Raw genomic sequence first — 14,060 nt, 5'->3', positions numbered from 1 at the left:
TACCCGGAATCTGGTGGTCGGAGTGGCTCCCCACCTAGCGTATCCCATGGTCCTGGGCCGGGACTGGCCCGCTTTCGAGGAAGTCCTCCGACCCACGCTGGCCCTGGAAGCAGATCGCCAGGGGTCCTGACCCGAGACCACCGCCCAGGCCGAGGCAACCGAGACGGATGTCCCGGACGATGCGGTGCTGCAGCCGGAACCTGCCCTTAAACCCCGCCTCGACACCGACTTCTGTCGGGACCAACGAGCGGATCCTACCCTCGGCCGTTTTTACGAGCAGCTCGCGGCGGTGGACGGGAGCATCGCTGATCCCCAGCAAGCCACCCAATGGCCCCACTTTGAGCTGCGCAGAGACCGGCTCTACTGGGTGGACCACGACCCCCGCACACGGGAGCCACAGACGCAACTGATGGTGCCCCTGTGTCATCGGCGAGCCATAATGAAACTCGCCCATGATGTGCCAGCGGCCGGGCACCTGGGGCAGGAGAAGACTCTTGCCCGAATCCTGTCGCGCTTCTTCTGGCCGGGAGTCCACCAGGATGTCCACCTCCTGCCCGGAATGTCAGTTAGCGGCTCCTCCCGGGGTACCCAAGGCGCCACTGGTCCCGATGCCGTTGATGGAGACACCGTTCGTGTGGGGCGCCATGGACCTTGTGGGCCCGCTCCCGAAAAGCGCTGCTGGTTTTCGGTACATTTTGGTACTCGTGGACTACGTCTCCCGCTTCCCGGAGGCCATCCCATGGCGGAGCATTACCGCCCGGACTATCGCGGGCGAGCTGGTGAAGATCTTTGCATGGGTAGGACTGCCTAAGGAGATCCTAACCAATCAGGGGACTAACTTCACCTCCCGGTTGTTACGGCAGGTCTGTACCCTCTTAGGAGTCAAACAACTCCACACCTCAATTTACCATCCGCAGACGGACGGGTTAGTGGAACGGTTTAACTGGACGCTTAAGGGAATGTTGCGGAAATTCCCCATAGACGAGCTCCGCCATTGGGACTAGTTCCTTCCACCGCTGCTGTTAGCCGTCTGGGAGGTGCCTCAAGCATCAACGAAGTTTTCTCTGTTTGAACTATTATACGGGCGTAGGCCGCGGGGCCTTTTGGATCTAATGCGGGAGACCTGGGAACAGTCGGCCTCCCCAGCCCAGGGCCTCTTAAAATACGTCCTACAATTGCAGGAGTACCTTACCCAGGCGGGAGCCCTGGCGCACGAGAATTTAAGGACGGCACAGGAACGGGCCTATAACCAGGAGGCCCAAGTACGGGAGTTTCAGCCCGGGGATCGAGTCCTACTCCTCCTGCCGTCAAGCGAATCAAAGCTGTTAGCTCGCTGGCAGGGGCCTTACGAAGTAGTGCGCAAGGCGGGTCCGGTCACCTACGAGGTTAGGCAACCCGGATAAACGTAAGGGAACCCAACGTTACCACATGAACCTGCTGAAGCTGTGGTATGGCCGGGAGGGTCTCCTGATTATCCCTTACCTGCCCAACCCGGAGCTGGGACCCCGTGTACCCCCGAAGGAGAACCCCCCGGCACCCCTCCTAGGTGAGTCGCTCACGGAGGAACAACATAAACAGGCTGTCTCCTACAGGCCTTCCGGAAGACTTTCACGGCGGTACCGGGCTACACAACCCTGGTTCGGCATTCGATCCAGACCGTGCCTGGGAAAGTTGTCCAGGAAACAACCAGGCCCCTACCCTACCGGATGCGCGAAGAGGTCGAAGAGGAGGTACCAGCCATGCTGGCTTTGGGCATCATTGAGCAATCCTGGAGCGAGTGGCGCAGCCCGGTGGTCCTGGTGCCCAAGCCAGATGGCACCCGCCGTTTCTGCATAGATTTTCGGAGGGTGAACGCCATCTCCTGCTTCGACGCCTACCTGATGCCCCGCGTGGACGAATTACTGGGCCGCCTGGGAGAGGCCCAGTTTATCACCACCCTCGACCTTAGCAAGAGCTATTGGCAAATTCCTCTTGATGAGACCTCGAAGGAGAAAACCGCTTTTGCCACCCCGTCTGGGCTGTATCAATTTACCCGGATGCCTTTCGGTCTCCATGGGGCCCCCCGCGACCTTCCAGCGGCTGATGGACCACCTGCTACAGTCCCATCAGGAGTATGCGGCCGCCTACCTCGACGACGTTGTCATTTATAGCCACCACTGGGACGACCATCTGATCCAGGTCGCGTCGGTCCTGAGGTCCCTGCAACAGGCGGGTCTGACGGCCAACCCTAAGAAATGCCGTATTGCCTGGCAGGAAACGACCTACCTCGGCTATACGGTTGGGGGTGGGTGCGTAAAACCCCTTGTGGGAAAGGTCCAAGCCCTTGTGGACTGTCCTACCCCGACAACGAAACGACACGTGCGGCAGTTCCTGGGCCTCATCGGATATTATTGGCGATTCATCCCCCAGTTCGCATCCATCACAGCGCCCCTAACTGGGCTACTGAGTAAGGACAGTCCCCGGCAGGTGCAGTGGTCCCCGGAGTGCGAGACTGCCTTCCGGACACTGCAGAGGTGTCTCTGTCAGGAGCCGGTTTTGTACAGCCTTCAATCGACAGTTCGTCCTGCAGACAGACGCCTCCGAGGTGAGATTGGGAGCGGTCTTGTCCCAAGAGGTGGATGGGGAAAACCATCCTGTGCTGTACCTCAGCTGAAAGCTGTTTCCCCGCGAAAGGAACTATGCGGTCATAGAAAAGGAGGCCCTCGCCGTGAAATGGGCCTGTGATGCCCTCCGTTTTTACCTCCTTGGGGCACCATTCACCCTGGTCACGGACCACGCCCCCCTCCGCTGGCTGATGAGCATGAAGGACAACAACACCCACATCATGCGCTGGTGCTTGGCCTTGCAGCCCTATGCGTTCACCGTTCAGCATCGGGCTGGCAAGGACCATGCCAACACGGACTTCCTATCCCGCATTGGGGAAATGGAAGGGCCTGGCCCCGAGAAGCGGGAGCCAGTCTTGAGGGGGGGTGTGTGTAGTGACTCAGTGTGGCTCCCCTCCTGCCCAGCAGAGGGAGTACCCTTACAGACACTCAAGTGGGCGGAGCCTCTGCCACCTGTTCCCGCCCCCCGGAAATCAAGGGGCGGGACAGGAAGTATAAAAGCCGTCCGCCAGAGCTCAGTGGGGCCCCAGCCACCACAGGGAGCAGATGTACGGTGGAGAGCTCGCGGCCGGGAGACCTCCGAGGCCGTGACCCTAACTGGCCGGAGTTACCCCGAGCCCACTACAAGGAGGAACCACCGGAGCCCCTCCGCTCCCGTCGTTGGGACGAGCCGGTGGAACTCCCCCACACCAACCCCGAAGGCGAGACGCCACCAGAGCCCCTCCGGCCCTGCTGTTACCTGGAGGAGCCGCCCGAGCTCAATTGGCCGGATTTCCCTGAGGAGCTGCCGGACCTGCCACCAAGCCCCGGATGAGAGGAACCCATGCTGGTGGACTGGATTGGGCCTGGCACCACGGACGAGGTAGGCCCCGAGGGGGAACCTGGAAGTAGCCCGGGGGTAGCCAACCCCGGTCAGGCTGTAGACACATATGAGCCGATGTCAGTGTGTTTCGGTTCGGACACCCCACTGACTCGCTGCGGCAGTGGCTGCTGTTAGGGCCCCAGGCGGGGATGCAGTGGAGTGGGTGGGCCTGCGTCCCCCCCTGCCACCCCGCTCACGGGTGGCTGGCTTCCCCCTCACCCAACGCTCAGGCATAGGGTCCTGGGCCTATCCTAGTCACTACATTGTTGCTCAGCCCCTGCACCAGAGGGCCTGAGCTCCCTATTATATTGTTGCTCAGCCCCTGCACCAAGAGGGCCTGAGCTCCCCAAACTGTTATACTGTGCTCAGCCCCTGCACCAAGAGGGCCTGAGCTCCTTATCTGTTATATTGTGCGCAGCTCCTGTGCCAAAGGACCTGAGCCCGGACCCAGCGAATTGTACCACTGTCCCACTGGTAGTGAGCTGGTGTGGCTCCCCTCCTGCCCGGGAGGGTTGAACCCCGGCACGAACCTTCTACAGCTATATTCACAACTCCATGAATTTGCCACTTCCCTGCACACAGTCTGGGAACAACGCTTTCTTGCTTATGAGAATACATAACAGTGGTGTTGTCCATAAGCATCTGTTCTACTTTTCCTATAAGTTGAGGTAGCATGGATTTCTGAGCGCATGGGATGGCTCATAGTTCTAGCAGATTGGTTCCCCATTGATTCCAAAGTCACTAGCAGTGCATGCCATAGTCCAGCTTGGATGCATCTGGACTGCTTTTGCTGAGGGAGCTGGAGGAATGCAGAGGACTCCTCTTAAACTGTATTTTGTGGGGCTCCACCAACTTATCTGCTTTGGGATCTTTGGGGATATGCAGAACATCAGGACAAGATTGTCCACATTGAATCTGTAGTTCTGTGACTGACAACTGGAGCTTGAGACAGGCTTGGGGAGAGTGAAGACTGGGCAGCTATATCTGTCTGGAGGGTATGTCTCTGGGCCAAAGAGCACCTGCATCCATCTTGGGAAAGGCCCTAGGGCAGGAAGTGCTCTATTTAAAGCCCTAAAAGGGCTCTGATGTAGTTGGCACCAAGGTAAAACTAAAAATGGACAAAATTACTTTAACAACTTACAAAAGCTCTAAAACTTCCTAGGTTATCTAGATTCAGGATATGTCTAGACTGCAGACATCAGAGGTGTGATTGCAGCCCAGGTTGGCATACCAATAGTACCTTTAATCTAGCTAGCACAGCTAAAAATACTAGTGTAGCTGCGGCAACACGGGCTTCAGCATGTACTTGCACTGCTAGCCCATGCTGAAATCTGTGCTACGCCTTCGCTGCTACTTTTACCTGTGCTAGCTAGATTAAAGCTCGTGCAGGTATGCCAACCCATGCCGCAATCACACCTCCGACTGCAATGCAGACACACCCTGAGTAAAAATCCTAAAACAAGTGAGTCCAAATTGGCACAGTTTTCCAGAAGGTTCCAGATCACTGAGGCGCAGACACCATGGAGCCATAAGTGGGAATATGCAGTGACTCCCTGGAGTACATTTTCCATTTCAGAACTAGATCCCGTTCCAGCACGGTCCAGAATTGCAGTGCTCAGAGGATGATATGACAAAATAAGAATTCTGGTACCAGGTCTTACAGTGTAATGATTACTGCTGATTGCCCCACTTACTCACTAGTCAAGTAGGGTTGGCAACTTTCTACTCGCACGAAACTAAACACCTTTGCCCCACCCCCAGCCCCCTCCACCCATTCTCCGAGGCCCCACCCCCACTCACTCCATCCCCCCCTCCCTCTGTCACTTGCTCTCCCCACGCTCACTCACTCGCTCATTTTCACCGGGCTGGCTCAGGGGGCTGGGTTGTGGGAGGGGGTGAGGGCTCTGGGTGGGAGTGCAGGCTCCAGGGTGGGGCCAAAAATTAGGAGTTCAGTGTGCGGGAGGGGGCTCCGGGGTGGGGCAGGTGGTTGGGATGCAGGGGGAGGGGAGGGTGAGGGCTCTAGGGTGGGGCCAGAAATTAGGGGTTCAGGGTGCAGGAGGGGGCTACGGACTGAGACAGTGGGTTGGGATGCAGGAGGGAGTGAGGGCTCCGGCTGGGGATGCAGGCTCTGGGGTGGGGCCAGGGATGATGGGTTTAGGGTGCAGGAGGGGGCTCCAGGCTAGGGCTGAGCAATTTGGAGTGCAGGAAGGGGCTCCGGACTGGTACAGGGGGTTGGGGTAAGGGAGTGGTGAGGACTCTAGCTGGGGGTGCAGGCTCTGCGGTGGGGCCAAGAATAAGGAGTTTGGGGTGCAGAAGGGGGCTCCGGGTTGGGGCTGAGGGGTTTGACATGCAGGAGGGGGCTCCAGACTGGTGCAGGGGGTTGGAGTGCAGAGGGAGTGAGGGCTCCGGCTGGGGGTGCAGGCTCTGGGGTGGGGTGGGGGATGAAGAGTTTGGTGTGCAGGAAGGTACTCTGTTCTGGGGCTGAGGGGTTCGGAGGGGGTTCATGGCTAGGGAAGGGGGCTGGGGCACGGGAGGGGGTGCAGGCTCCAGGTGGTGCTTACCTCAGGCAGCTCCCGGAAGCAGCGGCATGTCCCCCCTCCGGCTCCTACGCAGAGGCACGGCCAGATGAGTCTGCGCACTGCCTGGTCCGCAGGCACCATCCCCGCAGCTCCCACTGGCAACCAATGGGAGCAGTGGAGCTGGCGCTTGGGGCGGGGGCAGCGCGCAGAGTCCCTTGGCTGCCCCTACACCTAGGAGCCAGAGGAGAGACATGCCGCTGCTTCCGTGAGCTGCACAGAGCCACAGCAGGCAGGAGCCTTCCTTAGCCTCGCTGCACTGCCAACTGGACTTTTAACGGCCCGGTCAGCAGTGCTGACCGGAGCTGCCAGGGTCCCTTTTCAACTGGGCGTTTCGGTCAAAAACCGGACACCTGGCAACCCTACAGTCAAGACCTCAACATTGCTCCCCACCTCCTTTTCAGAACCTGGTCCCAATTTTAAACTACTGGGAGGGGGAGGGGGGAAGAGTCATTCTCTAAGTCTTATAAGATAAAAAAGAGCCCACTTTTGACACCCACAAATCAGAGAATGATTGAGAGAGATCCCAAATCTGTAGGAAAGTCACTTCAATGTCAGGGCTATAGTGTCTGCTGTTGTATGATTGCACTGATCAGTGCTCAGCATAGTCCACACAGCTCTGGGTAAAGGCCTGGAGCCAGAATCCAACAGTAATGTTTGTTAGCCATTTGGGAATCCCTATGAACATAAGATGGTATAGAAAATAAGATGGTGATCATAAGGAAGTCTGAGATATTTTAAGTTGCTTCATGTCTTTGTAGTTTCCCAGTGTACTAGTTTTATTATTGTTTAATCAGAGTTTACATCTTTCTGTGTCTCATTCTTCCCATCTCTTTGTCCCCTCCTGTACAGTTACTAACTTAAAACATTTAATGTGTTGAAATATGACTCGTAAGCAAAATATACAAACTAACTCAAAGGGGCATAGCGCTCACTAAATAAATGACATAAGCAAATAGTATAAATTACAGACATTCAACATCAGCCATGTCTTTAAGGCCTGGTCCACACTAACCCCCCATTTCAAACTAAGGTATGCAAATTCAGCTACGTTAATAATGTAGCTGAATTCGAAGTACCTTAGTTCAAACTTACCGCAGGTCCAGACGCAGCAGGCAGGCTCCCCCGTCGATGCCGCGTACTCCTCTCGCCAAGCTGGAGTACCGGCGTCGACGGGCGAGTACTTCCGGGATCGATCCAGGATCGATTTATCGAGTCTAGACAAGACGCGATAAATCGATCCCAGAAGATCGATTGCTTACCGCCGGGTCCGGCGGTAAGTGTAGACCTACCCTTTGTTACCTAAAATTGAAATAGTTTTTCTTATACAAAACAGCTTTTGGGGGCAGGTGAGGGAGGGCTGACCAAAGCTTAACAGAAACACCTGCAGGTTAAATTAAGGGGGGGGGGGGGATGACTTTATGAAGGAATTGAAGGGTAATGCAGCATTGTTACTACAGCATTTTCCAAACTTCTGAAAGCTGAAAAATGAAATCCATCACTATGCCCTTCAACCTGCCATGTGTTGTTACAAGCCTACCCAAAATGAGCAAATGGTGTAGATCTTCAAAGCATTGCCAACTTTCATGATTTTTATCATAAGTCTCATAATATTTGGCATTTTTCTTAAAGCCCAGCTCCTACAGCCATGTTATGCAAGAATCTCACTTTTACTCCTCCCCAATCCCCATGTAGTTTCTAGTCCTCATGGTTGCTGGAAAAGAAGCTTGAAAGGGTGAACCCTAAAGGCTCAAACGCTAGCAGGAAAATAAGAAAGCACCTGATATTTATTGTTTTTTAAATTTCATGCATTTTAAACCTATCATGATTTTTCAGAGGCCCAACTCATGATTTTTGATCTTCATACTATGATAATACTTCTTTTCTTCCAAGCTTTGATGAGCAATGAAACAGTAACACTGGCATTCAAAGCATCATCACTGGCACATGAGTTAGCATTTCCTGAAATGAATGGGCAGTTCACATCTCAGAGCTATGGTTTCAGGCTTTCTGCAAACTCAGTCTTAGATCCTTGCATCATTTACACTTAGGTACATAGTCAAGGTTTACTCTTCAATCATAACTGCTGGAGACTTAATTTGTTTTTGTTTTTTAATGACAGATGAGACTTTTCAGAACCGTTGAGCAATATTATATCGTAAAGTTATAAACATGAGCTGAAATTAGATCTGAAATGCATTTACCAGACAAATGTGTTTAGCAGTTCCTCGAAGACAGGCTGATGCCTCTAGCCAGGTGTCATCCAAGTCGATGGGCAATCACTAAGGCTACGTTTATGTCACGGAAGTCACGGAAGCTGTGACTTCCAGAGACCTCCGTGACATTTTCTGCTTCAGCCCCTGGGGCCGCAGGACTGGAGCTGGCAGCCAGCAGGGTCCCAGCACTGGGCGACAGCCTCTTCAGGCTCCCCCTGCAGGGTTCCAGCGACAGCCTCCTCTGGGGGCTCTTGTCAGGGTCCCAGCGATGGGCGACAGCCTTGCGTGGTGGGGGGTGGGGAGGAGTAGGGACCCCGCAGCTCACAGCCACCACAATGGCGGGGGAAACCATGGAGCCGCAGCAGCAAAAGTTGCAGATAGGGCATGGACTTCCATGAATTTTTGGTTTATTGCCCATGACCTGTCCGTGACTTTTACGAAAAATAACCATGACAAAATCTTAGCCTTAGCAATCACCAGTCAAGTGACTATTCATTGGCAAGGAAGGGAGGCAGGAACAAACAGATCTGCATCTTAGCACACAACAGCATGAAACCTCTTTGACCAGAGATTCCTTGTCTCTGTCTTCAAAGCAGGAATAAACTTTATCTAGGGGTAACCCTCAAGAAAATGCATTTTAAAGGGGACTGGACTATAAAAGTGAGAGGGAAAAACACCTCAAGGTCTCTCTGTATTCATCTCTCTCTCTCTCTCTCTTTCACCTAAGACAACAAAAGAAACAGCCTTTGGAAGCAGATCTTGGCCTGAGAATTTGGTCAGCAATGTTACTGGAAATATATGGTAAGGGATTTCACCTTGAACCAAGTCTAGTCTGTCAAATCTTAGTACTAGGAAGCATTTCATCTTTATTTCCCTTGTTATCATTTCTGACTTTAATGACTTATACTTGTGCTCACTTAAAACCCATCTCTTTGTAGTTAAATACATTTGTTTTATTGTTTAATCAAAACTAATCCACTGCTGTGTTTAAACTGAATTATGTGGGTAACTCCATTTAAAGTAGCAAATTGTTGATATTGATCCCCTTAGAGGGGCAATGGACTTAAAATATCTGACCTGTCCAGGAGAGGGCTGGACTGTGCAGAAACAAGTTTTGAGGACTAGGAGTGTGTTGGAGTTACCCTGCAAGTGGTAATCAAAGCTGGTGCAAACTAGAGTGTGACTGGAATGTGCTGGAAGGCTGTAGCTACACACAGACACTCAGGTGGGATCTGCATGCAGTTAAGCTGTTTATGAGGGGACCAGGTTGGAAGCTACAGCAGCAAAGCATTGTGAGGCACCACAGGTTGCAGGGCAAGAGTGACACAGCTTCTCACTGGCCTAGAATTCACTCCAGAATGTCATATCCTCTCTTCCCCCCGCCCCACCCGCCACATACCTATTATGTCACTCAGTACTGAGATGTTGTCTCATACCTCCAATTGGCCCATGACCCCCACCATCTTCCATTGCCCTCTTGTTAAATTTTCAAGCAAGCATCCTCGTGCTTTCTCCCATGCTGCTGCTCATGCTGGGAGGAGCTCCCCATAAATGTCCGTAAAGCCACCTCACTATCCTCCTTCAAATCCCTCCCTAAAATTACTTTGCCATGATATCTACAAACATTTTGACAACAGTTAAGCCACTGGTATCCTGAGACCACTGCCCATCATGCTGACCAATGCTGTCTCACTGTAATCACTCCATCTGTCTGTCTGTTGTGTCTTGTACAGCATCTAGCACAATGGGATCCCAGTCCATGACTAAGGTGACTAGGCACTATAGTAATACAAATGACAATATAAAGGTCCACACGTTATATATTTGTACAGTGCTTGGCAAAATGGGCCCTAGCCTCTAAGCACTGCTGTAATACTAATTAGATTAATAAGATCTATAGCCAAAATCAAAGGTCAAACTTACTACACCAGATGTAGAAGGAAAAACCTCTCTTTACCTGAGCTCCTACTTGTGACTCGAGAAGCAGCCCAGGGTCTAAACAATTCTGATTTACAAACACAGGCTGCTCACCATCAGTTAGCAAGTCTGATCTAACTAGTCAATTCTTCCAAATTCGTCTAGCACCTTTCATCCCAAGATCCTAGTGCTCTGCAGTACTGAAATTCAGCTACCTCAGAGGTGGAGAATACCAGCCAACAATTGCCCGCTGCAGTAGATAGGTGGAATTTTGACTAAGGACATCCTGTAAGCTGGGGGAACAGCTCCACAGAAGAGTTTTCTTCCTCAAGAGTTTATGACAAAGTTTACAATTAGAAAGTAAACAGAACATTTCTGCAGGAGCCCTGGGTGTGGGTCCTGACCTCCCCAATGATATTCTCTCCCCACATGCCCTCCCCAAGCCACACTCATACCACCTATGCAAGGGAAGGGGGAAGCTGATCTTATGTTAACACTTGTTCACAAGGACCAAGTAGTATCCCTTCCCACCACTGTCATATTTCCACTCTTACAGAAAGGGATCTTTTCACCATCTTATTCGAAATACTACTGAAATGCATTGCACCAGTACTTCAAAAGGATTAAGGGCTGTGTCAGCCCAACTAGAAAGTGAACTTGTAGTTCAGACAGTCTGATAATTTAGGCAAATCATACCTGACAAAAACTTTCTGCCAGTCTCTCTGGCTTTAGCCTAACTCCTAGTGGAAAAGCAATCAATAGTGAAGACATATTTCCTTAGATCTCTACCAAAGCATTTTCATACACACACAGAGCAAGTTTTCACATTTCCTACTACTTGTTGTGTTCAAAGCCTTTTTAGTTCAAACAGCTGCTGAACTGCAAGTATTTATCGCCATCTGCTGGTCAAAATATACAACTACATGAGACAGCTTCAGAGAATCAGTTGCCATCCCACAAGTCTGTTCTGAATTTGCAAGAGGACAGGCTCAGAGCTCATCAATGAAGACTGAACCCACTTTAGCAAATAACAGAGCAAGTATGGCAGCCAAACCCAAGAATGCAGAGCTTAGGGGACTGTTAATGGGATAAGTAACCTTTCCTCTCTAGTTCATTAGTTCAAATCTGGCACAGGGCTGGGTGTGACCAGTCAGCAACCTCTGACACCTCTTTGGTGGCCTATCTGAACTGAAATAATAGTTCCAGTTCTTTCCCTAGTAGGAAGCTTCGTTATCAAAACATGCACCAAAATTACAATTAATAATAGTTTCACGTTATGAATTCTTAAGGGGAAAGCATAGGTAACTAAGACTTGTGAGAACGCAGGGAGGAACATAGCCATACCAGACTAGATGAATGGCGTGTGTAGTATTCTGTCTCAGACGATGGTCAGAAACAGATGTTTCACAGGAAGGTGAAAGAAACCCTGTAGTAGGCAATTATGGAATAACCTACCCACGAGCGAAGCTTCTTCCTTCCCCTATCAGTCAGTGTTGGGTCATGGCCTGAAGGAGGTTTCAGAGGGGTATCCGTGTTAGTCTGTATCAGCAAAAACAACAAGGAGTCCTTATGGCACCTTAGAGACTAACAAATTTGGGCATAAGCTTTCGTGGGCTATAACCCACTTCATCAGATGCATGGAGTAAAAAAAAGTAGGCAGGTATAAATATACAGCACATGAAAAGATGGGAGTTGTCTTACCAAGTGTGGTATCAGTGCTAACGAGGCCAATTCAATTAGGGTGAATGTGGCCCATTCCCAACAACTGACAAGAAGGGGTGAATATCAACAGAGGGAAAACTACATTTTATAGTGTGTTGGCCTCGTTAGCACTACAAAAAGTAGCACTACAGAAAGCTTATGCCCAAATAAATTTGTTAGTCTCTAAGGTGCCACAAGGACTCCTTGTGGTTTTTGAAGCCGGTTTGTAATCCTAACCTAATTGTGGATATTTTCATTATTCATACAACATCTCTTATTTTCTGGATCCTACTAAATTCTTGGGCTCTAATTTCTGGAGCAATGAGTTACACATGGTGTGATAAATAAAGTAGGGGGGAGCTCCCTTTTATGGACACCCAGCCAGCCAATTAGCTATAAAATCCCTCTTGGTCTGTTCTCTGCTTGCTTTACCTGTAAAGGGTTAACAAGCCCACAGGTAAAAGAAAAGGGGTGTGCACCTGACCAAAAGAGCCAATGGGAAGGCTAGAACTTTTGAATTTGAGAAATAAATTTTCCCTTTGTCTATTCTCTGGGCTGGAGGGACAGGGCAGCAATGCTGTAAGCAGCTTTAAGTCAGGTATGATCATAAATCATCAGATCATATCTAGAACTACTTATCTGAACTCCAAATGTGTAAGTAGAGCAGAATGTTTAGCTAGATGTGATCAGGTTTATTTCTGTTTATTTTTTAAGGCTTGTGGAACTCCTCTGTGCTAACCCCAGATGCTTTTGTTTGCTTATAACCTTTAAGCTGAACCCCCAAGAAAGCTATTTTGGGTGCTTAATTTTTGTAATTGTTTCTTTTAAGATCTAGCCTAAGGTCCAGATGTATTGTTTTCCTTTTTGTTTTTAATAAAATTTTCTTTTTTTAAGATGAGGATTGGATTTTTGGTGTCCTAAGAGGTTTGTGCATGTTGTTTGATTAGCTGATAGTCACAGCTAATTTCCTTTGTTTCCTTTCTCAGCTATTCCCTGGAGGGGGGGGTGAAAGGGCTTGAGGGTACCCCACAGGGAGGAATTCCCAAATGATCCTTCCTGGGTTCAAAGGGGATTTTTTGCATTTGGGTGGTGGCAGCGTTTACCAAGCCAAGGTCAGAGAGAAGCTGTAACCTTGGGAGTTTAATGCAAACCTGAAGTGGCAAGTATCAATTTTTAACATCCTTGTGGGCCCCCACTTCTGCACTCAAGGCTGAATCCCCACTCTGTCACTCTAACACCATGGTCATTATGCAGTGGGTAGAACAGCATTTTCTTTTTTTCTCTTTTAAGTGTCATTCAATCAATTCTGTGGAATGTTCTCTTGGTCTTGTATTATGAGGGGATAAACAAAAGCACTCAATTCACAAGCAGATCTGGCAGCCCCACCAACTCTGATTCCCTCCACATGACCTTTCCTCCCATCTCATGTACTACTTCCTAGCCTGGAACAGCCTCTTTAAACCTGTTTGCCATGCAGCCTCTCTCTCCTCAAAACCCACCTCTTCACATAAACCTACCATTTCTTTTTTTTTTAATAGATCTTAGGAAACGCCAAGTGTCCCAGCTCCTCTCCTGCTTCTTTGTCAGTATGTGGTAGTCTTGATAGCATTTTGGAGAATATTTATATCTTTGCATGTCAGTAAAGCTCTTAGCTCCCCCCCCTTCTGGGTCCTCTGTTTCAGATGTCAAAGCAAACTTCACTCACTTTACTTGCCTCAGAATATGGCATTTTCCCTGTGTACCTTGAAAGAAAAAAGAATCCATCTCAAGCCCTGTTCAATCACAACTAGTCACGTACCTTTAGGAGGGGCCGGTTGGATACTAATAACTGGCTGCTGCTTTGTCAGGGGCAAAAGTGCTGGAAGAGCCTGAATAATGATGGCTTTAGCCTGAATGCCAAGGCTGGCCTGAGCTTCAGGTACTGCAGGCAGCAAGAGAGGCTTGGGTTGAATTGAAGGTTTGGATGTTGTCTGACTAGATCTTTTTGGTGTCCCCACAGAGCTGTTTGCTGGGGAAAGAAAAAATCTGAGTTGAAACACAAAATCTAAAAATAAAAATTCTATACAGCACTGTGTGCGGGTTACTGAAGTCTTTCTTTGTCCATCTATTTATTAAAAGATGCATCTTATATACAAATGGATTTATCTATCAGAAATAAAAGGGCTGTCTGCTAGAACTGGACTGC

General features: G+C 50.2%; 1 protein-coding gene across 4 annotated transcripts in view; it reads right to left on the bottom strand.

Moving 5' to 3' along the window:
* The window catches only part of ATF6 (activating transcription factor 6), a 357,024-nt gene that overhangs the window by 321,633 nt on the left and 21,331 nt on the right, over positions 1-14,060 (bottom strand). For all 4 annotated transcript variants that reach the window (XM_054036662.1, XM_054036663.1, XM_054036665.1 and 1 more), the window contains exon 6: positions 13,674-13,883. In XM_054036662.1, the coding sequence (XP_053892637.1) occupies positions 13,674-13,883 (210 nt within the window). The remainder of the gene's footprint in view (positions 1-13,673; positions 13,884-14,060) is intronic.

Source organism: Malaclemys terrapin, chromosome 8 (assembly GCF_027887155.1).
Source record: "Malaclemys terrapin pileata isolate rMalTer1 chromosome 8, rMalTer1.hap1, whole genome shotgun sequence".
Taxonomy (NCBI): domain Eukaryota; kingdom Metazoa; phylum Chordata; order Testudines; family Emydidae; genus Malaclemys; species Malaclemys terrapin.
This window is presented reverse-complemented; position numbering and strand designations above follow the sequence as displayed.